The sequence below is a fragment of the Chaetodon auriga genome, chromosome 19, assembly GCF_051107435.1.
Source record: "Chaetodon auriga isolate fChaAug3 chromosome 19, fChaAug3.hap1, whole genome shotgun sequence".
In the NCBI taxonomy this organism is placed as follows: domain Eukaryota; kingdom Metazoa; phylum Chordata; class Actinopteri; order Chaetodontiformes; family Chaetodontidae; genus Chaetodon; species Chaetodon auriga.
Genome location: NC_135092.1, coordinates 13,560,783 through 13,588,192, shown reverse-complemented (window position 1 = coordinate 13,588,192; position 27,410 = coordinate 13,560,783). Strand labels below are relative to the sequence as shown.

Genomic DNA, 27,410 nt, shown 5'->3' with positions numbered 1-27,410 from the left:
GCTGAGTAAAATCCTGCACATATATGAAGCAGCTGTGTATTTTGGTGTAAAACTGCATACATGGTACACTAAATGCGTACAGGTTGGCAGGAGTCTAATGGCTGACTTGAGGACATTGCGGAATTTGCACTCAAACAATGTGCCATGTGTCAATTTGTGGACCTGGTGAACAAACACAGTGTAGGGGGCAAACAAAAAAATGAGCTAATATCTTGAGGGGGCTAGTGGGTGTGAGTCGGGGCGTCTTTTGTGCGTTTGTCTTTGTGTGGCAGGAGTAGGGAGGTTAAAAAATGTCCTTGGTTGAATTTCAGGCTGGTGATGTTAATGGAGACAGTCCAAGTCCTACTGAGGTTGTTTGTGTATGAATGATTGTATACATAAATGGCTGTATATGCAATATACAATTGCCCGTGGGTAAGTACAGTATGTGTGCGCAATGCGTTTTAAAGTGGAGCTCTAGGTACTTGACAGTATACGTGGGTGCACAGAATGGATGCTTATGTGCATGTATGTACGTATTCTACTTATAAATGTGATTTCGACCTCATCGGCCCTTGCTGTAGCCGGGAAAGAACTGGTCAAGCAGCATCTGAAGCGTCACGTTTTGGGTCATGATGTAGTCTTTGCCCAAGTCATGACGGCAGGCAGGACAGGTGTACACCTTCGCTCGGAACGACCGCTGGAGACAAGTCTGAGGAGAGAGGACGGCAGGAGAGATTCACACACAAATACAACGGCGGGGGTTTGGAGTAGAGGTAATTAAAAATGCATCCACTCAGCACGCACCTTGCAAACATTGTGTGAGCAGACGGTGGTGATGGGTTGGAAGGCCAGCTCCTGGCAGCACACACACATGAAGATCTGCTCCATCTTGCGCAGGAAATTCTTCACATGTACGCAGAAACACATGGAATATGTATTAAAAAATTGGAAAAACAACTTAAAAAAAATATCACTACAGCCTTTTCCTTTCAGAAATATGTTGCTGACACTGCTGTTTTAACTGCTACTGTCAGTTTGCAGGCTCGACAGACGATTAGCCGCTCAGCTGCAGCACATTAAACAGCATGTAAACATACCTGTAAATTTCACTTCAGTCCGGTTACATGCTGGTGTGGTCCTTACTCTTCAAACTCACTGCTAACAACACACTGTCTGCCCTGTCTGCGAGTTTGTTTACGAGCACTCTGGCAGCCTGCCAGCTGCTGTCAATCACACACAGCCGCCGACACACACCCCGACAAATAGGATAACGTCTGATCTACCTTTTCTCCTGTTTTTAATGTCACAAAACCATAAACAATACATTTAAAAAACATGACATTATTTTAGTCTACAAAATGAAATGGATGACTAAATGTGACTTCAGTTGGACTTTCACACCCCATTTACACCTGGTATTAAAATGGGATCTGTATCCGGATACATTATCTGGATGATTAACGATCCAATCTGTCTTTTGTGGTCACACCTGGTATTTTTAATGTGTTTTCATTATCATCATTGAGATGTGATCTCTCTTTCCTCCGAAGAAAAACCTGTGTGTGAGTACTTTGAGGTGGCAGCATATCAGCCCCAGACTCCTTGAAAAATTTTTTGAGTTGCTGAGTTATGGGAAACTTTACTGACTACGACAAATTCCTAATTTGTCCCCACTTATAAACAGTGTGAGACGCTTTGTGGACGCAGCACTGAGGAGCCTGCCATGTGTTAGTGTGTCAGAGTGTTCTGGGATTCCTACCGGTCCCTCTTTAAGGTTTCCCATGGCTTCATCCCAGAGTTTCTTGTTGGCTGTGTCCTCCCGGATCAGCTGCTGCTGCTGCTCTGACAGCTGGAAGGTCTCTTCAATCTTCATCCGTTTAGCGGGAGGCTCTGCCACTGGTGACAATTCTGGTAAAGACACACAAACAAGGCTAAAAAAAATAAAATAAAAAGCAGCTACTAGAATTAAAAGACAGCGACGGTGGTGCAAGCCTGAGGAAAATAAGACCCTGATGGATATCAAATATTTACAAGCTATCTTAAAGGGACGTTTCACTGCTCATACTGTTCTCACCTGTCCTCATCTCACAACACCTTGTCTGACCTGCTTTGAGCTTCAGCTGTAAAAGCACCCACCACTTTCTCTGGTTGTCTTCTGCTCTCCATTACTCTGTGGCTCCTCTTCATCCACGCTGGCCATCATCTGCTCCTCCTCCTCTTCCTCGCCATTCTCCTCTTTCTCCTTGATCTTACGTTGTCTCCGTGGCCTTCCCCTCCCAGGATAATGCTTACCCCGGCCGCCACGACCTGGTCTGGCGCAGGCCTCCTTCTTCGTTTTGTTAGCCATCGCCGCCAGGTAGCCTGGTGGGTACTGCAGACCGAGGGAAGCAGTGTGCATCTGTATTCAATTTGAGCTACTTCTTGTCATATTTTCAAGTCGGAAAACTGTAGCTGTACATGTGCAACCCCCATGCAGATATACTTGTAGTCTAACCTGAACAGTAAGGCCCAGTTTTTTGATCCTCTCCTGTCCTTCAGGTGTCCACGGTGCTGGTTCCAAATCGTCCCGTCTCAGCAGGTACCGCCACACCAGGTAACCACACTTTCCGATCTCTGGCCAGTACTTTACCACCTAAAATTCACACACACAACCAAGAATAACACTGAATGCATTAAATTTAGAGCTGTTTTAAGATATTTTCGGACAATATATTATATTCTAAGCAGCTTCACATGAAGTTAGCATCTGTTTTAAACTCTTGGTTTGCAACTAAATGCATCGGTACCTTGTAAATCCCATCGTAGCGGTTTCCCTCCTCAGGAGCATATTTGCTGATGCGTCGGCCTTTGGAGCTGCGCACCACTCTCACTGGCTTTCCTGCCCGCCAGTTCCTCGACTCTGCCCCGTCTTTGTCATTCAGAGGTGCATCACAGTTTAAGGCCAACGCCCTGCAGGAGTCGTATCCAAGAGTCACAGACAAGAGAAAAGGATGTTTAGAATGTCTGAAGAATCACAATTAGAGCTGCCCCTTTAAAAACCTTTGAGATAAAAATATAATGCCAGTGTTTTTTAATGGTGCAAATTGGACAACCTGATCTTGATTATAGTGACAGGAACTAAACAAAATTCTGTCTGTCTGTCTGTCTGTCAAATACTAGTGATGTAAAATACTGCGCATATACCCATGGAATCAAACCGTCGTACCTGTTCATGTGTGTCAGGGTCTGGTCAAAAGAGTGTTCTCCGATCCGTTTGTTTCCTGAGAGGTCACGACCCCCGCTGCCTGTGTAGGTGAACTCATCCCCTCGGTCCTGCAGCAGGTAATAACCGCGACAAAGTGATCGGCATACTTGAGGAGAATCCCCCTACTTCAAACTATCTGCCAGAGTAAAATAACACGCTATCTACAAACAGATTAATAAACACGTAGGAAAAAATAAATATAACCCACCACTTCATCCTCAAAGCCTCCAGCCAACACCAGCGAATAGGAGCCATCGTTACTGCGCCCGTGGATCCCGCCAACATGTGGCCTGTGAACACCTGCCTCACTCACCTGAAGTGTGAGTGATATATTATAGAAAGATATAATCCATAATAACATAATCTGAACAGTATGTAAATTATAGGATCGTACATGAGGGACTTAAAGTGCTCTTTGAGTGTTTATTTATACCCAATTGATTTGTAATGCAATGAAAACCAGCTAACCTGAACTCTGAATTTCCAAGTGGTTCCAACAGGAATACCAGGGATGGGTCCATAGTGGTTTGAAGGGACAATTGTGCACTCCTTGGTACGCCCCACACAGGCCATACCCTGCAGTTACATCAAGACAGACAAGGAGTCTGAGCAGCATGCGCAGAAATACCATTAAATCTCCACATGGGCGCGATGGCTTTAGATCACATTTCTCTTCTGATGAATATCGAAAGCCAGTGATTCAGAAATCATTAGCAGGCCATTTAGGAGCTAAACAGGATTTCAAAAGTGAGAAGACAAAGAAAAGTATTTTATTTTAAGGGTTATAAAATTGCGATTATGAGAAATGCAAGCATAAATGCTGTGTGACTCACGGCGCTTAAATGTGCCCAAACACACAAGCCAAGCTGTTTTCAATTAGTCCACAGAGAAAGGGAGCATTCTGGTAAAGAAATGAGTTATTTTCCGTTGGCAGTTCCAGGAAAGTGGCTAAGTAATGCTTAATGGCATTGTTCACATTACACCATGGAGCAGAGCGTCAGGGAGACAGCCAGGCCAGGATGGAAACGAGCCACACAATATCTCAAAGTGTTGCCATGAGAGGACTCAGAGGAGATTTTGAAGAAAATATTTAACAGTCTGCTTTAAACAGATGCTTTGAGAAACTATTTCCAATACATGTCAGCTGTGTTCCTCTGTCTCATTTTCTGCCTCAGCAGCCAGCATGAGATCATTTCAGTTCAGTCCAAGTAGAGACGTCTTAATGTCATTTTGCCCTTGTGAGGAACAGGAGTGTCCAGTGGTCATGTTATTATTAATATACGAGAGCAATTTGATAATCAGTAACATTGATACTTTATCCAAAAAATGTAAAAAAAATAAATAAATACAATTTAAAAAAAATTAAGCATTATTGATTTCTGGCTTCCGATCTGATCATTTGATCTGAGGACGAAGCTGTGAGGTGCTCAGGCAACATTTGACAGAGCTGCAGAGAACGCAGCAACGGTTGCTTCTTACGTACGGAGGTGTGTGTCGGAGCCAGGAGTGGTGGGTTCGTGATGTGAATGGCTTCACACAATTTCATCCAAAATTTCAAATGTCAAAGGCAATTTTAACTACATCTGCCAGAGCCCCTCCACAAGAGTCTTGCGCGGCAAAACGGTTCAGGCAAGTGAGTGATGTAAAAGTCGAATGATTCCAATACGACTGATCTGACTGAAGTCGCAAAAGAAAAAAAAATAAATTAAATTAGACCCTTATCTGATTTAAGATCACATTCGAAAGTGAAATACGAAATGAGCAATAAAAATCTGATTTGGGCCTCTCCAGGAAGGAAGTAAATGGAATAAAACGCACATCCGTAATTTTGTGTGTGTTTTGTGTCTTATTTCTCCATCAGGGCCGTTGTGCTCTGATAAACCTCAAACTTTTCTGGTGAAATTCATTTTTTTGTGATGATTTTTGACTGTGAAGAGGAATTCCACTTCTTCTTACTACTGTTTTAACTTTTGACACAAACTGCTTTTTCATATCTATCTACATGGTCTTTGATCCTTTTAGGAACAACAGGCCTTCCCTCCGGCTTACAGTTAAAATTCACTGACGGAGCAGCTGTCAGTCCACCTGGTGTGTGTGTCTGTGTACCTTTGGGTGCCCTTGAGTCTCACCTTTCCCCAGTCTCTTTGACTCTCTGTTGTTGCCGAAGGCATCTTGGCTTTCTTCTTGCTGGCTTTGAGCTTCTCTCCTGCCTTAACAACCTCACTGGTGTCGTTCTTACAGGTGGGACAGTACCTGGCAGAATCAGAGGAAATTGTTTTCTGTGGGTGTAGGCAGGTGTGTGAGTGTGTGTGAGAGAGAGAGTTTGATAAGAGCTGCAATAAAAAAGCTCCGCATAAAAAGATGTAGTGGCCATGTTCTGGCAAACACAAACACTGGAGAATGAGGAGAAATGCTTCCCCAAAGACACTGATATTTGCTAATGAGTATCCTAAAGATAAGTGTTGCGTGAACTCAAATGTTTAAATTCAATCTATACCAGAAAGTTGCAGTAACAGTTGCTTAAGGACTGTTGTCAGTTTCATGTTTAAACGTCTGCTGTTTCAGTTTCATCAAGCAAAACATGCATGACACAGAAATGGAGGGTGGGGCTCTTCCTTTCAGTGACTAAGCCGGATTAGATAAACTCACACCTGTGACTGCGTTGTGTCATTATTCTATATTGATTTTAACCTCAATCAGCCCTTAATTACTGCTTAAATGCGCCTGCTCATGCCGAACACCACCAATCAAGCCATCTCAAATCGACTGTGAAGCGCAGGATGTTGTGGCTAATTGCTGAGCTCTCTCTCACCAGTCCTCGTCATCCGGGATGGTGGCTAGCGGCGGGTTGAGGCAGTAGATGTGGAACGCCATGTTACACTCATCACACAGCAGCTGCATGTGAGCATCCTGCTTCCCGCCACAAACACAGCAGGAGCAGAAGCGACACTCAGCGTCGGGATCAGCCTTGCAGTGCTTACACTCTGGCCCGCTCTTCCCTGGATCCAAGGACCAGAGGGAAACATGCATACATACGTGCACATGTTTAAACAGAAACTTGAAGATGATTTTATGGTCTGACTGCGCTAAAATACACAAGTTTTGCGACTATTTTCACGGTGTGTTTATGAGTTTCTGCATACGTTTAAATTGTCCATCTGCAGCTGAGAGTGCACGAGCTCCTGGTTTCTCCACCTGGTAGATTTCATCCAGAAACTGAACTTTACAGTCCCCGATTACGTCTCCAGGACTCCTGGAGGGAGAGGGAGGGAGTGGGAGACATGAAAGCACAAAGGAAGAAAACCAGAGAGGAACGATGTGTGATCGAGTGTGCTACAGAGAGATGGAAGGAGGTCAAAGACAGAAACATTACATTTTACATCTTGGCAAGCAACAAAAAGAAAATCTGGCCGAGCAGATACTTTAATGAAGGAAGCAACACAGCAATCATCCCCCTACGCCCAACGCATCACCCTCCCACCTAGGAAGGCAGATCCTCACCCCAGGAGGATCTTGACTCGGAGCTCCTTGTTGGTGCGGGTGGTTTGGTTGATGCTCTGAACCTCGGCGTCGAACCAGAAGCCCCTCTCGTCGGGTGTCTCCATATTGTAGTTGACCATTACATGCATGTCCACGTGGAGCTGGTCCCACCGCAGCAGGGTCCTGGCACGTGGCCGCACATCCACCGGTCGCATCTCCACCACACCGTTCTCTGGGTAGCTGGGGCAGAAAGAAGAAGAGAGAAGGGTGGGGGTTAGGTGGGTGAAGGCGTGTCAAGTCTTTATGCCTGCTGCTGTCATCAGCCTCATTTTCACACTGCTCTTTTATCTACTAAAACAAGGACAGGCTACTACTGCTACTACCGAGCACTTGACGTTAATTGTATCCTGATGGCTGGAAGAGTAAAATTGTGTGAAAAGTGTAAAAATCCTCAGCAAAAGCAGCCATTCAGAACACCGTGTTCTGTGAAAACAGATGGATGTGAACTACTTAACAGCTCAACGCATGAAGTCCCAGACTGCACCATTGATAAGCAATATAAGCCTCTCTGTGCAGGAACATGCAGGTCCATGCAAGTCTGCAGAAGCCCACACAAGCACAGAGGGGCAAAAACTGCAACAGAGGTGGATTTCGCACAGAAAGCCAAATGGTGTTTATAAGAAGCTGGCAGTTGATTCAGAATTGAAGTTCTGTCCAGAACCACAGCATGTAATGATGGCGTAACCTACAGACCCAGCTCAGTTTATACAAAAGTGAACACAGCGCAAATGAAATATGGCTGCCGTCACAAAATGTTATTTTTTGTTTAGCAATTTGACAAAGTTCAAGCACGGGTCTACTTAAAAACAGTTTTTAGCGTGAGCGAGTGAGATGGAGCCAGAAATTCTTTTACCGATAAATGTATGGGTTTAAATTTAGACTGGACTAGTTTTACACATCATGTCTTCAGGACAAATTCCACAGATGGGATATTATTTTTTCCCCCAGCAGCTCCTACACAGTCCATAGGAGTTTCTGACACAGAAAACTAAGATAATTAGTTACATGAATGACTTTACCCCACTTTCTTCTACAAAGCAAAACCCATTCACATACTATAGCTTCTCAAAGACTCGCCCCTCCATACAATGAGGCGCACAGCAGCTTTCTGTCTGCGATTTGGAGCGAAGGAGCATTTTTTTTACTACTGTAGCCTCCCTCCACCTCCCTGTGAATCTTCACAGAACATAATACATGTAATACAGCGACTTTACTGCCATTAACAAAACACTGCTCTATTAGTTTAGCAAAGCTTTGGCCTTTATCATACAGCTGCATACTGTATAGACAGGAATCAGTCCACAGCTTTCTCCAAAATCCCCTGCCAAATTACAAATGTTCAGAGGATCCCTACTGATGTTGTTTTCTCCACAGCTCCGTCATTATATTCACTGTTTATCATTTGTGCTCAATTGACAAAGTCAAATGTTCCCAGCTTCATTTCTGTGAAATGCTGCACCCTCTGCCCCCTTCAGCGGCAGCAGAGCGACAAAAGGTGAGGTGACTAAAGATGATTAAGATAAACAAATTCGTAGTAATGGCAGGATTCAGATGAATAAAACATCCACATGGCTTCAGTGATAAATATTTAATGATGGACCTCATGCATGCATCAGAAAAAAAAAATATATATATATATACACACACACACACACACACACACACACACACACACACAAGTGATTTAAACCTGTTACTTTAAACAAGATGACTGACGGGTCTTTTAAAGAAAAAGTTTGACATTCTGGCAAATCCTGTTGTTTGTGTCCTTACAACAATGCTAGGCTTGTCATCTTGACATCACCGTGGGGCTGCCAGGCAACCAACAGTGACACCAGACAGTTACTGCACCTGGCCAAGAAATAGTCTGGCACATAACGGCCTATAAAACCACAGCATGTTGTTTTTACACTCCGGTTTTTGGACAGATTAAACAAACGAGCATGCTTTAGAGGTGTTAGCAGGCAGATTTTGTTACATTTGGAGAGGGCCAAGCTAGCTGTTTTCCCCTTGTTTCCAGTCTTTGTGCTAAGCTAAGCTAACCAGCTCCTGGCTGGAGCTTCACAACCATCCAGACAGGACTGTGGAATCAATCTTCTCATCTGACTACTGGCAAGAAAGTGAAATAGAATATTTCCCAATATGTCAAACTGTTCCTTTAATGCATGAACAAAGACCAGTCACGCAATACACAAGTCTTGCAAGTCTTCTGATGGTGAGAAGAGTTTGTGTTTTTTAGTGTTGAACGCCCCTAACCAGTGGCGCATTTTGTACAATTCAAAATGTTTCCTGCTTTGCCAAAAGACGACCCGAACAAGCGTGAAATGTATTCTTGTCTCGCAAATTTGCAGTGGAGGTATTGAGGTTAACTGTGCACGTATCCTGCCTGCCAATCATCATTAACTGTAAGGATCAGGCCAGACTCAGAGATGAATTGACAGCTCGCTCGCTTGCCAAAAGTTGGAATTACGCTTACAGATGAACAGTGTGTTAGCGCTGAAGTTGAACTGCACACTCAGGTCCGCTCACACGGTGGGGGGTGAAGGGGGAAGGAAAGAATTGTGTGCATGAGCGAGCATTGTGTGTGTGTGTGTGTGTGTGTGTGTGTGTGTGTGTGTGTGTTTTTGAGGGAGAGCTGAGCCTAAACTGGGAACAGTCTGCACTTACACTCAGCCAATGACGGCCTGTTGAGCTCAGGCTAAAAAAGACTATGATACCCGACATTTAAGATTTTATCAAGTCAGTACATGTGCACTACTTATGCTTCACTTTCTTACTGAGAAGCGTTCGCCGCATATTTTAAGCCTTTGTAAATTGACTGAAGAGCGTCTACAGTGGCAGACTGCTAAGAGTTGTGCCACACAACTAGCTCGTACTCCCAGGAAGAGGAGGCTGGGACACAGTGGAGGGATTTCCTTTTTTAGGCCCTAGGGATTACTGCAGTTGTGGGTAGGGTCGGGTGGAGGGGGGCTGAATACAAGCAACACAAACACACACAGACACACATCAGCATGCACATGCGTACACACGCGCACAGGAGAGGAATATCAACCTCGGAGCACAATGGGACTCAGCACGAACAGAAGGGGAACATGGAGTAACACAAGGGGAGCAGAAGTAGCCGAGTCTAAGACCACACAAGCTCACGCTCTCTGTGCTGTGGTACAGTGGGCCCGCTTAAGATCCGTGAACATTCGCCTACGGCTGCGGAAAGATTTATCATAAAACAACACAAAAAAATACCTTTTAAAGCCTGATGTGATGTAAAATAGACAATTATGTTTCATTTTATCAGCGTGGATTTTCAGGGACAGACACTGACTCATTCCTTCCATACTCATTAAAGGGCAGCAGGATCAAATAATGGATGCGCAACAATCATCTTAATGGAGAATCATTGACTGTCCACTGTCTCTGATCAATGTAACAGAGATTACTGGGCCTGAAATATGATACATGCACGAGAAAGCGCTTGCTAGTTTCGTCTGTTATTTTATTCTGGCATCTGACAGAACATGCATGGATGTAATAATTACCATACTATTACTTGGGATCCTTTACATTTCTACCCATCTGAAAACAGAATACAAACGATGACTCTAATAACATTTATTCAGACAAGATATATGCAATGACCAGAGGAACAGAAAACACTGGTCTGTATTGTTTTGGATCACTCTGACCCCGACAACAGCTGCCAAACATCTCTGGCACTGATTCAATAAGAGACATCAGTGCTTCATGCTACTGCTAATGGTCGATGGGTAGAGGGAGGCCGCTCTCTATGGATGTTGCTTTCGAGTTCATCCATCTCTAGTGAATTCTAAGATGCTAAGATGTGAAAGTTAGACCGCTGTGACCTTTGAATGAAGAAATACCACATTACCCTTCTGGTGTGTGTAAACTTGGATTCATAGGACATAAAATACACCCTTGCACCGTTAAATACACTCAGAGGTTTTGATCCTACAACCCAAAAGATGTGCGACATGTTTCCATTTAACATAATACTCTTTTCTCTCACGCTTGCCACAAAGAGAGACTCGCACCTGTTTGAACAGGCACCATAAATGACATTTAAATAACCACAATAACAAAAAAATCTATTTCGGTCCTCACACTATTACAGTACATTAATACAGTTGTTACAAAAAGGATTAGCCTGCTGCCTACATGCACTTATGTTGATGAAACTGAGGAGTTATAGTCATGAAATAATGTCCATATATTAAAGAAATCTAATGAATCAGTCTATTCAAATTGAGGATTTTGTTAATTTTGTTTTTTTTCAGTGATGACGTCTTAAAATATGATAACAGACATTTAAAGGTTCATTCAAGAACCTCAATAGCAGCTTCAGAAGTAAAAAAAAAAAAAAAAAAGCCCTGACATATGAAGTCAATACAAGCCGATCTATCAGTCTGGCTCTAATGAAGGCAAATCCCCTGAGCACTTATCAATGAAACGTTTATCAGAAACAAAGCACGTTGCACAAAAGGATGTTTTTGTAAAAAACATTCACTCATATTCCCAATAAACACATTCCAAACTTGTTTTAGCCGTTCTCAAACCTGAACCATAAACCTCACAAGTTCATATCATCTGCTTCTTCTTCAGGCCGACTGCTACCAACACAAACAAAATACAGTATTTTCCTCTGAAACACTGCTCGAGTTATTCCACCTGCAGATATGAGACACCCTAAAAACAACCTCAGCTGAAAGCCTGAAGCTATGAAATCAAACATTTGCAGCATCAGTGTTATATCTCCACACAGAGCTAACTTAACTACGCCTACGCTGTCGCAGCAGCTACACCCAGAGCCTGGTATTAAGTAGAAAATGGAACTTTCCCTTGAGTTGGGGAAAGGAGGAAGACTTTGAGGTGCACAAGAAACCCAAATCGTGTCAACACTCTTATCAATGCAGAGTGTACCAAAACAAAATGTAGAAACATATTTAATCAGTTGTGAAATTGAAGCAACATGTCTTATCGACAGAAAGGCTCTCACAGTCTTCTCTTTTTTGAAACCATCATTAGCACTTTGTGTGCTTAGCTGAAGTCCCTGTAAGACGGGAGAAAGGCAACAGAGAAAATGAGAAATTCTCAATTTGCTGATAAGCGGCCGAGTCAGAACTTACTTTGACACTAAACAAGAAGCATATAATTGCTTCACAGTGGTGAGGGAAAGCGAGTGAGGTCCCTCATAACCTCAGTTTTGCTCGTGATTGAGGCCAAAATGTGAAGGTGCAACTTTTCAAAAATACATATCTAAATTACTTTAATCTTAAAATGAGAATATTTAAGGTTCAGACATTTGACAGACATTAGAGGCGAACTTCAGGTCTTAAAGGGCCAACTTTAACTTACTGATTTTCAACCTGGACCCTCTTATTCTAACTTCAATCCCCACTTCTCCAAAATCTACGTAAGCTAACATACACAGATGACCAATAGGCCTTTTCTTCTCTGCATCACATGACTGTATTGATCACAACATTTCAGGTCAGAGCTACTGTTGAATAAAATCTGCTTATCACACATGTTCCAAAATCTTCCACGCAATCTAATATTTTCCAGTATTATTTTAAGCCTACAGTGCGGTGCTGCCTCACAGTCCGCCAATGGGCAGTCTGAAGAGATGCAATGCATTTTGGGCTGCTTGAGCAAGCTCACGCTGCATAGCCAGAAATTCTTGCTAATCTGGTCAACATCCGGGCATTTCTCTCATACGCAACAGCCACGTACTACGCAGCTGAAACACACTACATACTCAATTTGACATCATATTTAGTGCGAATAGTATGCTAGCATGTGAATTCTGAACCCAGCTATAGTGACTTGTCAAAGCAGGAAAAGCACAGGTGTTACTAACAACATTAATGATGGCTAAGACAGCAGAATGCACCCTGCAACTGAAGCTGCTTAATGGAATTCAGCCATCATCAATCAAACGTGCTTTTAATACCATGACAGGTCAAAATCTCCTCTGTGGATAAAGGCCTATAAAGCACCATGTCAGAGATTACAGTCACAGTAAACATAGCCCTAAATTTAATATACTAAACTGCATATTATCAACATATATGATCACATATACCAATATAACTGTAATAAGCCGATGTCAGCCATCTAGTATTCTGGTACAACAATCAAACAATGACTGCTCTGTGAGGGAAAGGAGATAAGAGAGTGGGCGAAGAACAAGAACGAGAAACTAAACTGAAACTGAAATTAAACTTTATCTCATCCTCGTTTCATTGTCACTTACTAAATTAGAAACTGCAGCAAATAAAACTCTCTCAGCGGCACTCAGGTAGCAGCCATGCTCAGATAATGGCAGGCCAACTGCCACAGCTTTAGATACTGGTAAGATCTCTTCCACTGCATATGATGATCCTTGCTAATTAGAAGACAGAGCTCATTTAAGAAGTGCTTAAGCCTCTCTTTTAAGCAAAACCTTCCCAAAACACCAATTTTAGTTTAAAAAGCCTCATATCAAGCGTGATTAAAAAAAAAAAAAAAAAAAAAGGATTTCTCACACGAGGTGCAGAGTGCTGCATGGCAACAGGCCTTTTTTCACTGCAGATATTCTGACTTGTCATTGTAAGAAAAGCGCAGGTGTTACTAATAACACGAACAATGGCTCCATTATATTCAAGTGTCCCAGTAAGCCATGACAGTGTGACATTCAACCAGCACGCACAATACCAGGACCCTGACACTGAAGCAGCTAAATGGAATAAATTTAGCCAATATCAATTTTACTATTTACACCTGTGCTTTTCCTACAAGTGACGTGCAAAACTGTCTTCCAGCGATGGTCCTACACATCTGCAGCTTTGTCGGGGACTAATTCTGCTTTCTAGTGGTTGCACAAGGGAGGAGGAGTTGGCATCAAATTTGAAGCCTTGAATGGTAATGAGATGCTGATTATAACAAAGTATATGATACACATGGCAAAATACAAAAAAGCAATACTTTTTTGTTGCTTTAAATCAGCCCTAAATTCTGACATCATTCAGTCTTTATCCCAACCGTGCACAAAAGGAATTCTGCCTCAGCACGAATAAATCATTTCATTACGTTACAGGATTTTTTTTTTTTAAATCAGCTTGGATAAATGAATAGGCATTGACGTGCTGAAAATGACAACACCATTAAAGACACAAGATGCCAATTTCCATTTGCATAGCGACTGTAACGGTCTACTTGAAAGCTACATAAGCAGAAATTATATTTGCTCATTTTATGTCTATATTTGTTACCCTCTCCACAGAGAATCTTAAACACATGCTGAGCTCAGCCAAGATTTAACCATGAAACCATATCTGAGAGCCTTGTTGTGGAGCAACACACACATTACAGAAAAGCAAACACACACACATACACATGGCAGTTCCTGGGAGCAGCAGAGAGGAGGTGCTCCCAACATATCCCTTTGATTTTGTGGTTCGTTGCATTCTATGGAAATGCTGTCCAGAGCAGCTTCATGCAAAACATTTGTTCATTTGGTGGGTCTGGTTCTCCTTCTCAGACTATGTGGGCAGGTGTTTAAGGGGGGAGCATGTGTGTATGTTTGTCGGTGAAGCAATTTCACCCACCCTGCACTTTTCCCTGGCAAACAAAATGACGGACGAAACGTGGAATGGTGCTCAGGACAGAGTCGGATACTCGCAAAAGGCAAAGGAGTGTATTAGACAAGATGTCTCTAAAACAGAAGGCTGAAAATTTACATCTTTTGCAAGCGTAGCTGAGGCGTCTCAGCGGCACACAAAGCCGAGGTTGTGTTCGTGACTCACTTGGGGAAGATGCAAATCACACACTACTGTGACGTCTCGGGTTTAAACCTGGGACCTTTGTAGTGATTCCCGTTTCCCTTTCGCTCCCTGCCTCTCTTGACTGTCAGCTATCAAATAAAGCGAATGAGGAACACGGGGCGAAAACAGCAATCTGAATAAACAAACAAACAAATAAACAATCAAATTCATTAAATTTTAATAAAAGCGGGGACACGAGATGGTGTGTGTATTATTGGATTGTCCCTGCAGGAGCACTCCTGTCCCCTTTGATGAAACGACAAACAGAAGCAGAATACGGGGGATTTGGAAGATCGCGGAATGTCAAATGGGAACGATGTGCGCCTAAAAGAAAACACACATTTACTGCTCAACAACCCTTGATGGAGTTTCTCTGGCATAACATCCCATGACAGAAACACACACACAGGCGCGCGCATACACACACACACACACACACACACGCTACGGTAGACACAGTGAGGAGGCATGTTGGCATGTTCACAGCAATTACAGACAAAGCTGAAGGAGGCGAGCAAAGAAGTATGCTCCCGAGAACTCCTGAGTTGCCATGGAAACATGGGCTTCTGAATGAATTTGCTGGAAAAGGAGAGCGCAAGAGATCGAGTCCAAATTGTAGCATCAACTACACAAACCTCCTCTCTCCATCCCCTGGACTGCCAGGAGAAAACAGAGGCTGCAATTCCCAACGTGCCGAACCAATGTTACTTATGCTTGCAGCCACTAGTGCCGTGCACACAGGCACACACAGACACCATGTATTTATGACTGGCGGACATTGTTATCTAGAGTGCCACACAGTAGCAGCACGAGCAAATACATTCTTAACAGTGGCATAATTAGCAAGAACGAAACCCGATTTTCTGCTGCACTGTAACGCAGCAGAGGGCACGCATACGCACACCCCTCTTTGAGCCACAGCACTGCGAAATCCAATTCTAAACAGCATTTTACCATCTAGAATGGCTTCTGCTCGCCAGACCAAAATGCTGCTGCACTGACACTGTGAAAAATCTGATCTCCACTGTGCACACTTATTAAAAAACCTGCGATGATGTGTTTGTTATCACTGCAGCAGGAACGCTCCCCCTGCAAAATAAGTCATCACTTACTCGTCATATTTAATGTGGTAAATTACATCCTCTTCTCTCTCCTTGGTCTCTGTAGCTGCTGTAGAGTCTGTCTGAGAGGTGGAGGCTCCATTACTCTCAGAGCTTAACACAACATTATTCCTGTTACTGTCTGTGGTTTGGCCCTGGCCGTGGGCCTGTCCCTGCTCGGCCTCCAGCTTTCCATTAGTCCTTTTTGGGGGCCGGCCCACCTTGCCCTTGGTAGGCGTAATCTGTCCTTTGGGAGCGCGTGTCACATTTTCGATGCAGGCCTCAAACCAGGCACCGATGCTGACGTCTCTGCAGTCCACCAGCTCGTTAATCTGAGAAGACACAAAGGCAAAAATAACCCCTGGTCACTTCTGATCCCATCTGTCTGTTGTCTGAAGAAACACTCCATGTTTCAGACCATTCGCAATACATCACATACTTTCAATAAAAACATTAGAGTATCAGATTTTCCTAAATGTTTTTCCTAGCCTAGGTAGGATACTTCAGTGCAGTGTGAAAATCAACTTTCAGACTCTTAATCCATCACAGTCGAGACCACATTCCCACACAAGTCATAAATCTCTGCAAACTGATTCGTTAGACTGCTCACGTGAACTGTTACCAGCTGCATCCTGGAACTTAAGGGGAGCTCATTAAAATAGTAATGTGAGTAATATAAGTTACAGGCAATTAGTAGTAAATGGGTTGAGACACGCAAAAAAAATTCATATATACTTTCATTAGTTCCCTGCATGAAAATTCTTTAACATCCGGTGTCCTAGTGAGACACAACATGTTAATCTTCAAACCAAATGTTAATCTTCAAACACTTGTGTGCGCAAACCTCTTGAAATAAATCTCATCCATGGCACTGTTTGGCTATGTGTTCCTTTGCGAAAGCATATAAAATATTCACTGAGTCTGCAGTGAATGCTTAGCGCCTGTAAAGGCATGTGACCTTGATATCCAGTGAAGTCGCACAATTTACAACTCCTCTCCTTAGTTACAGTATTGATCTCCCTGCATGGTGAACTAGACTTTTGGCATCAAAATGAGTCCAGTCCCACACATATATCTATGAGACATGCGGGTCAGCCAGCCAGCAAAGCTCAGAAGAACACAGTAGAGTAGACTCGCCATCATAAGGGTTTTGTCTATTTATAATCTGCAAATTGGTTGGTGATAGTATCGTAAAAACATGTTTCTTGTGTGGTGTGGCATGTCTGTGGCAATGTCCGCCACATGCTTGTGTGCGCGTCATTGGTCGTAATAATTCTCATTAAATAATGAGAATGAAGGGATACGTTTGGTTCATGCTCACACATGAGGATATAAATACAAGGAGGCTCGGGTCATTTTGGCTGCAACATTGCACAACAGTATCAAATACAAATGTAGAAGGCATATATAAGAGGTATTTCACTGCTGGTAAAACAGTCTTTTCATAAAACTGGGCCCTCTATGCAGTAGAAAGACATTTATTGATTTGAAATTGGTGCTACATGACCAGAGAGAACAGAGAAAAGGGGCTGTGGTTTTCCCTTTCGCTGAGAAGGTAGAAAACCTACAACAACCAGAATGCACTGGGCCGCACTGGACCACTAGATGTTCCAGTTGGTGGGTGACGTACTGTGGATTGGATGGTGACAGTTTGATGTGAGCTTCGTGAGCCGCCTAATTTTTTTATTTTTTTTCTCACGAATGCCGACAGAAAGTCAACTTTGTTCATCCAATAACAGCGAACAAACATTCTTGATGTCAAACACAAGTTAAGGTTAGAGTAAGGGGCTGAGAGTAAGGGTTCGCTATGATTGGAATGAATCCGTCGCCACCCTAGATAAAAATATCGCGCCTCTCTTGATCCAACTGTCCATTGGAGGCAGGTGTACAAAATCATGGGAAAGTATAATCTGTAGTTTGCAAATGAGTGGGAAGCTCTGAGTGCAGGCAACATGGAGGCAAGTTAAGCATTGTTCATTTGCATATACCACCCACACTGTAATGATTCAAACCTCAGTCTAAAAATCAGCAAAGCTTCCCTTTAAGGTATGAAATCTAGTTAGCACAAGTACGCACACTCCTTGTTTGATGTTAACTAAATTATGCCAAACCATGTTGACATGAAATGAAGAATTCACATAGACTTCATCTCAAAAAGGTTGTCTTGCGTTTTCAACAACAGTGGAACACAAGATACATTTGGTTCATGATTTGATATCCAAACACATTGGTGGGATTTTGGCGTGTCGGGCAAAAAACTTGTTAACGCTGTCTCATTAAGCTACGAGCTGGACGTGCTAGTTTCATACAAAATCGCAAATATTTACGCTCTCATTCTCACCTTGTACACACCAATTCCTGGGTCGGCTAGTGTGTTTCTGCTGGATGTGGGGGGCTGGGTGTCACATGCCGGACTGGAGGACTTGAACCCATTTTTGGTACTGGCTGAGTTACTGGTAGCGCTGGTGTCTGGCTTGGTTTCGTTAACAGTGCTGGTAGTGACGCTGCTGCTGTCATTGTCTGTGTTGGTGGAGGTTTCTATAGCAGCGGGGGAGGCAGGAGCTGGGGAGTTGTGGCTCTCCAACCTGGGATCAGGGGGAGGAGCTGAACTACAGGCAACACCAGAGGAGTCATTGGTGGCGGGGCTGTCTGGAGCGTCGGACTGTGAGCGAATCAGCAGCTGGACGATGTCATTGAGACCCACGTTGTAGTCAAACAGCGTCTGGCCATCTTCCATCTAAAAAGATGAAAAATTAGAAATTAAAGAGCCACAATATAGTCCACAAATGTCATAAACACTAAATTGTATTGAGTTGACATCGATACACAAAAGCAAACAAACAAACAAAAAAAAACATTTGAAAATCTCTAACAAGAAATAATTTTTTCTTCAAATCAAATGATCAAATTTTCCCAAAGATAGTGTATTTAAACAACTGCACACCTGACATCCTTTGATAAATTTGGTCCCAAATTCCTTTCCTAATAGACACTCATGTGATATGAAATGAACACCACTGCGCCACGGAGCGCCCTCAGACAAACACACTCAGCCGCTTGTCAAGGACAAACAAAGAACACGCAAGACAGAAGACAACATTGAGCACAGTGAGAAAACAACTATGTACTGTTACTGCGGCCAACTGCATACAGGGGACATTAAAGTACACACATGGCGCTTCAATAAATCTACATGCGTTTAAACACACCAGTGGTGTTTAAGGATGGTGCTTAGGAGTCTGCAACAACAACATCTGTTCTCTGTTCTCACATGAGTCGACGTTTAGCCAGTGATTAAACGCATACGGCTATACATCAAAGTGCTGAACTGATTCAGCTTCTTTTATTTTATCTTCTTATGGAGGTGGAAAACATTTAGCACTTATGACTGGCAACATGGCACTACTGATTGGCCGCGTTCGTGTTCGTTAAGCATCCAGTCCGATGGAGACGGATGCCAAAGTGCAGCTCCGCTAACATACATTCCACACTGCTTTTCGACAAGAAACGAAAGAAAAAAAATAAATAAAAGAAATGAATGCATGAATTACAAGTCATAGGAGATGTAGCTGGGGGAAAGAAATGACTGGGTTGCTATGACAACCAAAAGAGAGCACCCCCCCCCCCTTCCCATACCCCCATGAACCTGAATCATGTATACAATCTCTGCCGACACCAACCCACCACCACCGCCATCAGCACGGCCCTATCAGGCAGCGCAGCTTGTAGGTATCAGAAAATGGTTTCCTCTCTAAAAAACACGCTCTTGACAAAAAACGATGAGGGCCCATTTGAAACCCATATCTACTCTTCAACCACAACCAATCCGCTGTTAAGTATACAGTACAGCTACTGCCTCAGGAATGGAGCTTATGGCAGACACGCAAACTCATTACAGACCCCAGCTATTCATTTCAGCCCTCAACCCCACAAGCCCATTGTACTGGAGACACGAGCATGGCCGCAACTCTCGCTCGCGCTCCCCTTCTCTTCTTCGTTATTTGACAGCGAGGAGGGGAGCGGTCGGAGGCGTAGCGGCAGAGCAGTGGAGGGAGCAAGCGTAATTTCCCCATCCCTCCCTGTTCTTAATAGTCTCATGAAATTTAGATCAGAGGAGCAGTGGTGCAAACACAGCCATACCACCTGTCTGTCTGTCTTTCTGTCTATCTCAGCAGTTCTTTGTCTGTCTCCCTGCATAAACTCGGTCTTCGATTTAGTCTCAGTAATTGTCTATCCCCCTGCATTAAGGCAAGAAAGGCAAAGAAACAGACTAATAGAAAAACATCCTGCACAGACAATGAGATTGCTGGTAGGCAGCCTCACCGTTGAGAAGCACCGGCTAGCTAGATGGACGGAGAATTACGCAGACAGACCTGAGAATCCGAACAACATACAGCAGAATTCCATGCACCGCACCAAACCTCATAAATAATATGTCAGCTGTACTCGTTTTCCACTGCGACTTCATTGTGTGATCAGCCTCTCGCTGCGAGGTGTTACAGCCCTGACATCAGTGACAACCAGCAGAAGAACCATGAAACAAAGAGCCACCATCTAAGCGGGCAATGTTAGAAAAAAATGCTTCATATATTTATGGAGGTCAAACCGCTTTGACAGAAGTACTGGCATGTTCAGGATCTCTAGTGTTTAGGACGAACAACATTACCAAGGATAGGACATTTTCTCCTTTATCATAAAGGATGCAGGATGAAAAAAAAAAAAAAAACCCACACACATTGCTTCTGGTATGTTCATTATGTGACTCAGTGAAATGTTGTTCAGTGTTCCAGAGGCAGACTTCAGTTCCAGGCAGACATCACAACAAAGCTTAAGACAAACCAGAGACACTTGACTTGAACATTTCTCAAAAGGCTCGAACAAATCAGAGTCAAAAATCCTTGGCATGGCAGTGGAGCGTGTGTGTGTGTGTGTGTGTGTGTGTGTGTGTGTGAGAGAGAGAGAGAGAGTTCTTGCGTGTGTATCACATTGTTGAGTGGAATAAAATTAACACCTCTCCACAAGGCTAATTTCTCTGTTGCATTTCCACAGGCAGCCTTTCAAAGGCTCATTTCTTATTGTAACAGGCACCAAAGTACAACGTCAGAAAGAAGCTCGAACAAAGACGAGCAGGAGACCTGTGGCTGCTGAGATACTGTAAAAACATACTGAGGGTGTTGAGATAAATGTGTCTGCCTCATTCTGTCTCAGCTAATATCAATGATAAACCCACAGCCAATAATGCCTTTCATAGAGCAGAAACTGCAGGTGGGGAGAGATTTGGCCATAATATTGTGTTACGGTTCATAATCGTGCCAACATGCTGTCACACAGTATCTCACTCTAAGGCTGTAAAAGCTCTTAATGCAAGAATCATTCTGAAATTAAAGCAGCACCCACTTAGTATCTATGCCTGCTAAACAACATCATAACACATTAAGCCATTAAGTAAAGGTGAACCCAAATTGAACAGCTTGTGAGCAGGGGGCCCTCCCGACAATGCTGAAATTATTAAGTTATTTATTTAGGTTTCTCGGTTCGTGCTTTACGTTCATATTTTGAAATTTCGACTAATGTGAACATGTGACATAATGTTTCGATTTTGTACATTTTCTGCTGGCGCCATATCATTTCAAACATAATTTTGTTGAACGCGGTTTGGAGGGGCCCCCTGGGAATTTCTGCCTTGACTGTAGAATCGCCACTGAAATTGAAAGACTGAGAAATTGTGGTCGTGCCCAGCCTAGTGCCCAGCTCTTAGCTGATGTTTAAATGTGTGAAACCCAAGCCCCACACTGCTGGTGGAGGAGAGATTTCATAGCAGAGCAGAAATTAGTCTCCTCTGCTCAGGAGGGCCGTCCAAACCCCTTACTCCTACGCGGTTTCTTCTTCGCCCTCGTCTCCACCCGCAGGCCGCCTTAGTAAAAAGAGCTGAGAAAAAATAGGTCATATTTCCAAAAACAATGACATGGGGTGTGTCTGTGTGTCTGCCATCTACCAGCCTTCCATCTTTGATCTTTTATCCCCCATTCTGCCCACAGCCATTCTATCTATTTCCAGTTAATTAGCAGGAATTACCTGGAAAGGTGACAAAGGTTGTTTTTTTTTGCTTCCGTTTGCAGCTCTTTTCATTGCTTGATGTTAGTTCTTACTGTAGGCTTTCGGCACTGTACAAAAAGTAGAATTTTTAACCAAACCTGTTCAGTTTGTTGAACAGTGAAAAGGTTGAATAACTGCATCAGACAATGTTTTTTTCAAAATATATGCAAAATTTCTTGGGATCTAGTCGACATGCTCAGTTCCCAGTATTTACACGTGTTTTTCTGAATGTATGAAATGTGTGAAACCTTGTCACTGAGAAGGAAGAAAGCAGGACAAATATAAAAGCCATTTACTGTAAGCAGGAGTTTGCAGGTTTAATTTAAATGTGACCACGACTTAATTTCTAAACGATTTCAAGTTATGACTCCAGTCTTATTGAGCTTGGTATATAAATGCAAATCTTTTACTTAATCATAATTTAAAATAGTTTGTATACTACGTTTGCAAACATTACTGATGTAAACAACCCTCTACCATTCTCTGAAAGCATTAATAATTAACTGTCTACTGATCTTGACAGACTAACCTGTGATAGCAGGTTGCAACTCTGTCCTTTGAATTTGGTTATGAGATGAACCTTTTGTTTGTTTTAAACCACACATTGTGCTTTTAATCTTTATGTGTTTATTGCCTGCAAACATGTGCCATTATTGACACAGGAAACCTAAACCTAAGAAATGCGAGACAATTAGCAGCATAATAACCCAGTAGGTCCTCTGGTAATCTGAGTGAAAAAGGGGAAACCTGACTATTCACAATGCAGGTGCAAGAGCTGACAGATAACAGGTAGGACATGTGACCGCGAAGCGAGCGAAAGCTACTACGAGAAGGAGTGGCAAAACTATGAAAACATGTGGGAGTGTTAGAAAGCCTGCAGTTGTAGTCCAGTTTGAGTGCCTCTCTTTGTCTTTGCTCTTTGTCCAGCCTATCTGTTGAAGAAGGGTGTGACTGTCTCCATGCATGGCTGCAGCCAACTCTGCTTCCCTCTACAGCTTAGCAAAACCCAAAGAAAACCCATCAATCGAGGAGCCAACATCAATGTATGTATAATCAAATTGTGATGATATCTAGGTCACAGCAACTGTCTGTGCGAAAGAGGGCAAGCCAATGAAGCTTTCCTGCAGCCCATTAGGCAACAGCTAACAGTGGATGACAGCCCAACTATTTAAACATGAAACATGTTGCTGCCTCGGTAGAAAAAAGCACCAGTGAACGACAGCCTTACAGTTGAAGCAACACAAGCTGAGCTTTAAACAACCTAATTAACAGGCCCAAATGTTTGTTTTTTTTAATTAGTAAATGAAAAAGTCCACTGTGAAAGTGACTGTGGGCGTTGAGCAGAAAGGCTGCACTGACAGCGGAAGGTGTGTGTGTGTCTGCTCGTGAATGTGAGTGACATGAGACGTTGTTGTTCAAAGTGAAACAGAGGCACAATGTGGACCTTTGAAAGAAAAAAACAAACAAAGAAAAAACACCGAGGCAAAGTTGTGTGGCTGCTGGCTTGAGACCCTTGCGACTGAAGGGCAAGCATGACTCTGAACTGGCGAGGCAGCGTGCGCAGCGAGCTGGAGGGAAAAACAAGACGCCATTTTGAAGGGGAATTAGACTGAGTTATTCTGCTACAAGTCCAAATCCTAGCAGAGCGCAGGCACCACTCCAAGCATGTAAGGGCACTAGCTAGTGTACGCTGCATGTCACTGGCTCATTCCTTGCATTACTTAACACATGGAAATCCCCTAATCTACCCTCCCCACTTATTTTCCATTGAAATGAAGGAAGCACAGGATTTACAACCCGGGCCAAGCCTTTGCAACCACAGCTCTGACAGTCCATGACAACTCCAGCGTAACAGCTAATTGATTGTTAATAAAGCTAATACAAATCAATTACGTTGTCGCTACCTCTGTTGATGAAATTGTTGAATTGAAAGAAGAACAGTCCTGCTTTGTGCTTTGTCACTAAGGAGCTTCAGTTGCACAAGGGTTTTGTTGATTTTAGGAAAATTGCTCAGAACAATGAAATGAATTTACTAGTAAAAATATGGAAATTGCATCCAAAGGCACTGGGGTAACACAATATCTTCCATCTCTTTTCGTAATAATGGTTTGTCATTATTTGGTTGCCCAACTAAACCATTGTTCTTGACAAACAAAAAAACAAAAAACGCTGTAGTCTAGAGGGAGAAATCGCACACAGAGAAGAAAATCAAGCCATTGAGGCCTGCATGAGTCAGAATCGAATGTTAGACACGTCACTATCATTCAATTATACAACAGGAAGTAGGCTAGACAACTTCAAAATGCAGAAATCCGTTTATAAAGGAATTTCATGGCCTCCAATAGTGCCCGACACAATGAATGCAGTAAAGTGTGACTAAATGTAAACAATGTGAGATCAACACATCATGTAGACTGTTCGCTTCCGGGGGCTCATCTGCCCGGCTGAGTCATACTCTGTTAATATCAGCTTTGTAATGTTATGCTAAAATACTAAATAAATCATGGCATCGGTGTCCTGCCAGCAGTGAGTATCCTCTGCTTATTACTGAGAGACCAGCTGGCAGGGTGAAGGCTTTCGCTAACCTTTCACACATACCGTGGGCCGGTCTTCCTGTCTTTTATATGGCGATTCTCTCATACACCGAACGTTTATATATTCGAACAAACGCGGCATAAGCAGTGAGAGACAGAGACTTCTGTTCGTCATATCAAAGCACGACATCTACGGTCGCAGGATATACATTTTCCAAACACTGTTTGCATCTACTGCTTTAAACGTTTCAGTCACAACGTGAGTGTGTGTGTGGTAGATCATAAAATATGCCTGTGTGTGTTCAAAATGTAAACCACAGGCTCTGAGACTGCACGCTGCATGCAACCATCCGCCATGACACACACAAACACATGTGCCCATGTCAGGACGGCAGCGTACAGTCTTCATGCCATTGTCTTCACTAACGGCTGGCGTTTAATAACATTAAACTTGCTTCGATCGCTGTGTGGGAGACAGAAAAGGTACATGAACATCTGTTCACGGTAATATATGAATCATCACATTTCTAACACAATGTGGTTTAACGGTGTGTGGAACTGCCATCCCACCAGGACAGTGACTAAATATTACAGCCTGAGTCTGGTCACAGCCAAAACAACCAAAGACATGTCGATTTAGACTCAATTTGGTCTTGAACAATGACTGTGGTTTTTACACTAGTTTCCTCCCAGAGAAAGTGACAATGTAGTACTGTCCCAAACATATTTTTACCAGAGCTCTGCTGCTTTCATGTATTACAAATTCTCTGAGTAATATTGCTAAAATGGATTCTACAAACTATATTCTATTACTGTGTTATAACTGAAAAGCGTGTAAAGTCTGAATCATATGTTATATGCAAAGGCAATATGACAAACTATGTAATGAGCAGTAGAATTATCACTATCATATGATATCAATTTTACATATTTGACATGATAATACATACTATTTACAGTATTATTGAAAACCACATGCTAAAAAGGCTTAACTAATGCTGATCCCTTTACATTTTTTAGTATTTTACTAGAGCAAATCTTCAAAAATATAAAGTATCTGTCATCTCATGCTGTAACTCTTGAGCATTGCTACAGGCTCCATCACTAAAATAATCAAACAAGTATAGTGAGTAACAGACCCAAACAACGGGGTTACTTGTGGCATTGAATCAGCAAAGATACCCAAAACATGTTTGTCATGTTGCCATCTACCTCATTTTGGTGGAGTTAAATGTGATCTGAAACAGAGTTGAGAAATTGTTTGCTGGATATGTCATAAATACTGAATCATCCCCTTACAAATCAAAATCATATGGTACAGAAGTAAGGCTTAATGTTTGGAAACTGGGTTAAATAAAACAGCACATGCCTTGGGAGCAAGAAACTGCATCTGAGTGTTACACTGCATTTGGAGAAGAGCTGCAACAGTAAATCAATTGGTTGTCAACGATCAAATAAACCGCCAACAGTTTTGATGATTAATTAATCTGAGTATCTTTTTTAAGGAAAAAAGTCAAACCCCTGATTCCAGCTTCTTAAATGCTCCTCTGGTTTCTTCACTCTGTAACAGTAAACTGAATATCTTTGGGTTAAAGACAAAACAAGACGTTTGAGGACTTCATCCTGGACAAAGGGAAAACGACGATGGACGATTTTTAACACTTTATGATATTTCATAGGCCGAACAACTAATCGATTAATCGAGAAAATAATGGACAGATTAATCGACACCTAAAACAATCCTTACTTGCAGCCCTGCTTTGCACTACTGAACAGGCAGGCCCTGAGAGGACAGGTGGGCATCTTCACGGCAGACAGCCCTGTCTCTTCTCACAGTACGTATGCATAAATAATCTTGATGGATGTAAACACAACTACCCTTGCTTTTGGATGTCAAGGCACGTGGAGCCACGAGTCCCCTCCTCCCTCAAATTATAATTAACATCATCATAACACACCGCATGCCCAAGCATGATGGGCTCACTAATGGGCTGAGTACAGTTCAGAGCTGCTGGTGTCACATGATACCAACACAAAACAGATATTAGTTTATATTTATGGCTATTAGGTGTGTAAATCGAGCTGCTGTTAATTCCCTTAAACAAGTGCTCTTCGGCGACAGGGAGATGCGGGCTGTTTTGTTTGCACTGCACTACTTTGGTCTACATGTGGAAACAGAGGGCGATGTTCTCTTTTCTCTCTCGCGGCAATGTAAACAAACATGTCTACGGCGGTGAGACATTTGTTGCATGAGGGTCTCCTCGGCGCCGGCCCAAAACAATGTAACATGGCTTCATTATATGACCATACATTCATGTAATATCGCCGTTTTTTCCTCGGGGGCTGGCACACCACGTACCCCGGGCTCTTGCGCAAGAACTATTGGCGAATTCCTGTCAAAACAGGAAGCTCGCATGGGTCCGAAACGGCTACAACACCAGAGGACCGCTCACTCTCCACCAGCACCAAACCCTGCCAAAGCACCGAAAACCGACTGTTGCATGACGGGGTGACACAAAAACTGGGCTTACCTGCTTCCCTCTGTAGAACAATCGCTGCTGCTGTGGGCTTACATTGAAGATGTCCTGTATTTTCAAGCGTAAAGACTCAATTTTGGTCAATCTAGAAAGATCCTCAACGGTTCGCGTCTCCTTCCCGTCTATAGTACGAACCTGGATCCACATCGTTGCACCGCCCTGTTATGCTTCAAATAAATAGCAATAAAGCAGAATGTGGATGCGAATGTTGTTTTCCAGGGGGTGAAAGCAGATAGAGAGGAGGGAAATAATCAGGGCTCCATTGCGTTTTCCTCTGCAGAGGTAACGTCGGACTGGCTCGCGCAGGAGGTGTCTCACATGAGGTCGCGGCGCCAAGCAAATCTCGCGAAATAACGTTTAAGCGAGCACAGTTTGCAGTTAAAGGCGCAGCTCTCCTTTTAACGTTAGAAAAAACAAAACACGACACGTCTGCCTTTACAGTACAAAAGTAGAGTATTATTATAGTGGTGCCACTCAACAGTGAGTCATATCATATGTCTGGAGGCAATTAATTTTTTTTAGGATGTGTTCTTCCTGTCAAAAGAGTATTTTTTCCC

General features: G+C 43.0%; 1 protein-coding gene across 1 annotated transcript; it reads right to left on the bottom strand.

The window, feature by feature from the left end:
- Window positions 1-413: 413 nt before the first annotated feature.
- Window positions 414-27,179, bottom strand: uhrf2 (ubiquitin like with PHD and ring finger domains 2). Its single transcript, XM_076757228.1, has 16 exons — window positions 26,848-27,179; window positions 18,028-18,423; window positions 15,699-16,018; window positions 6,728-6,946; window positions 6,370-6,479; window positions 6,039-6,225; window positions 5,356-5,479; window positions 3,695-3,802; window positions 3,435-3,539; window positions 3,188-3,294; window positions 2,769-2,931; window positions 2,477-2,614; window positions 2,119-2,353; window positions 1,742-1,890; window positions 787-885; window positions 414-691 (listed from the first exon to the last, which is right to left on the bottom strand). Exons 1-16 carry the CDS (start codon window positions 26,998-27,000, stop codon window positions 545-547), a joined length of 2,760 nt encoding a protein of 919 aa, XP_076613343.1. The 5' UTR covers window positions 27,001-27,179; the 3' UTR covers window positions 414-544.
- Between the last annotated feature and the right edge of the window lie 231 nt (window positions 27,180-27,410).

Coding starts and splice junctions, on each gene's coding strand:
- uhrf2 (XM_076757228.1), bottom strand. CDS start 27,000: ATGTGGATCCAGGTTCGTACTATAGACGGGAAGGAGACGCGAACCGTT. Junction 3,295..3,434: donor GAGGCTTTGAGGATGAAGTG/GTGGGTTATATT, acceptor TACCTGCTGCAG/GACCGAGGGGATGAGTTCAC. Junction 886..1,741: donor GAAACCTTAAAGAGGGACCG/GTAGGAATCCCA, acceptor GTACATGTGAAG/AATTTCCTGCGCAAGATGGA.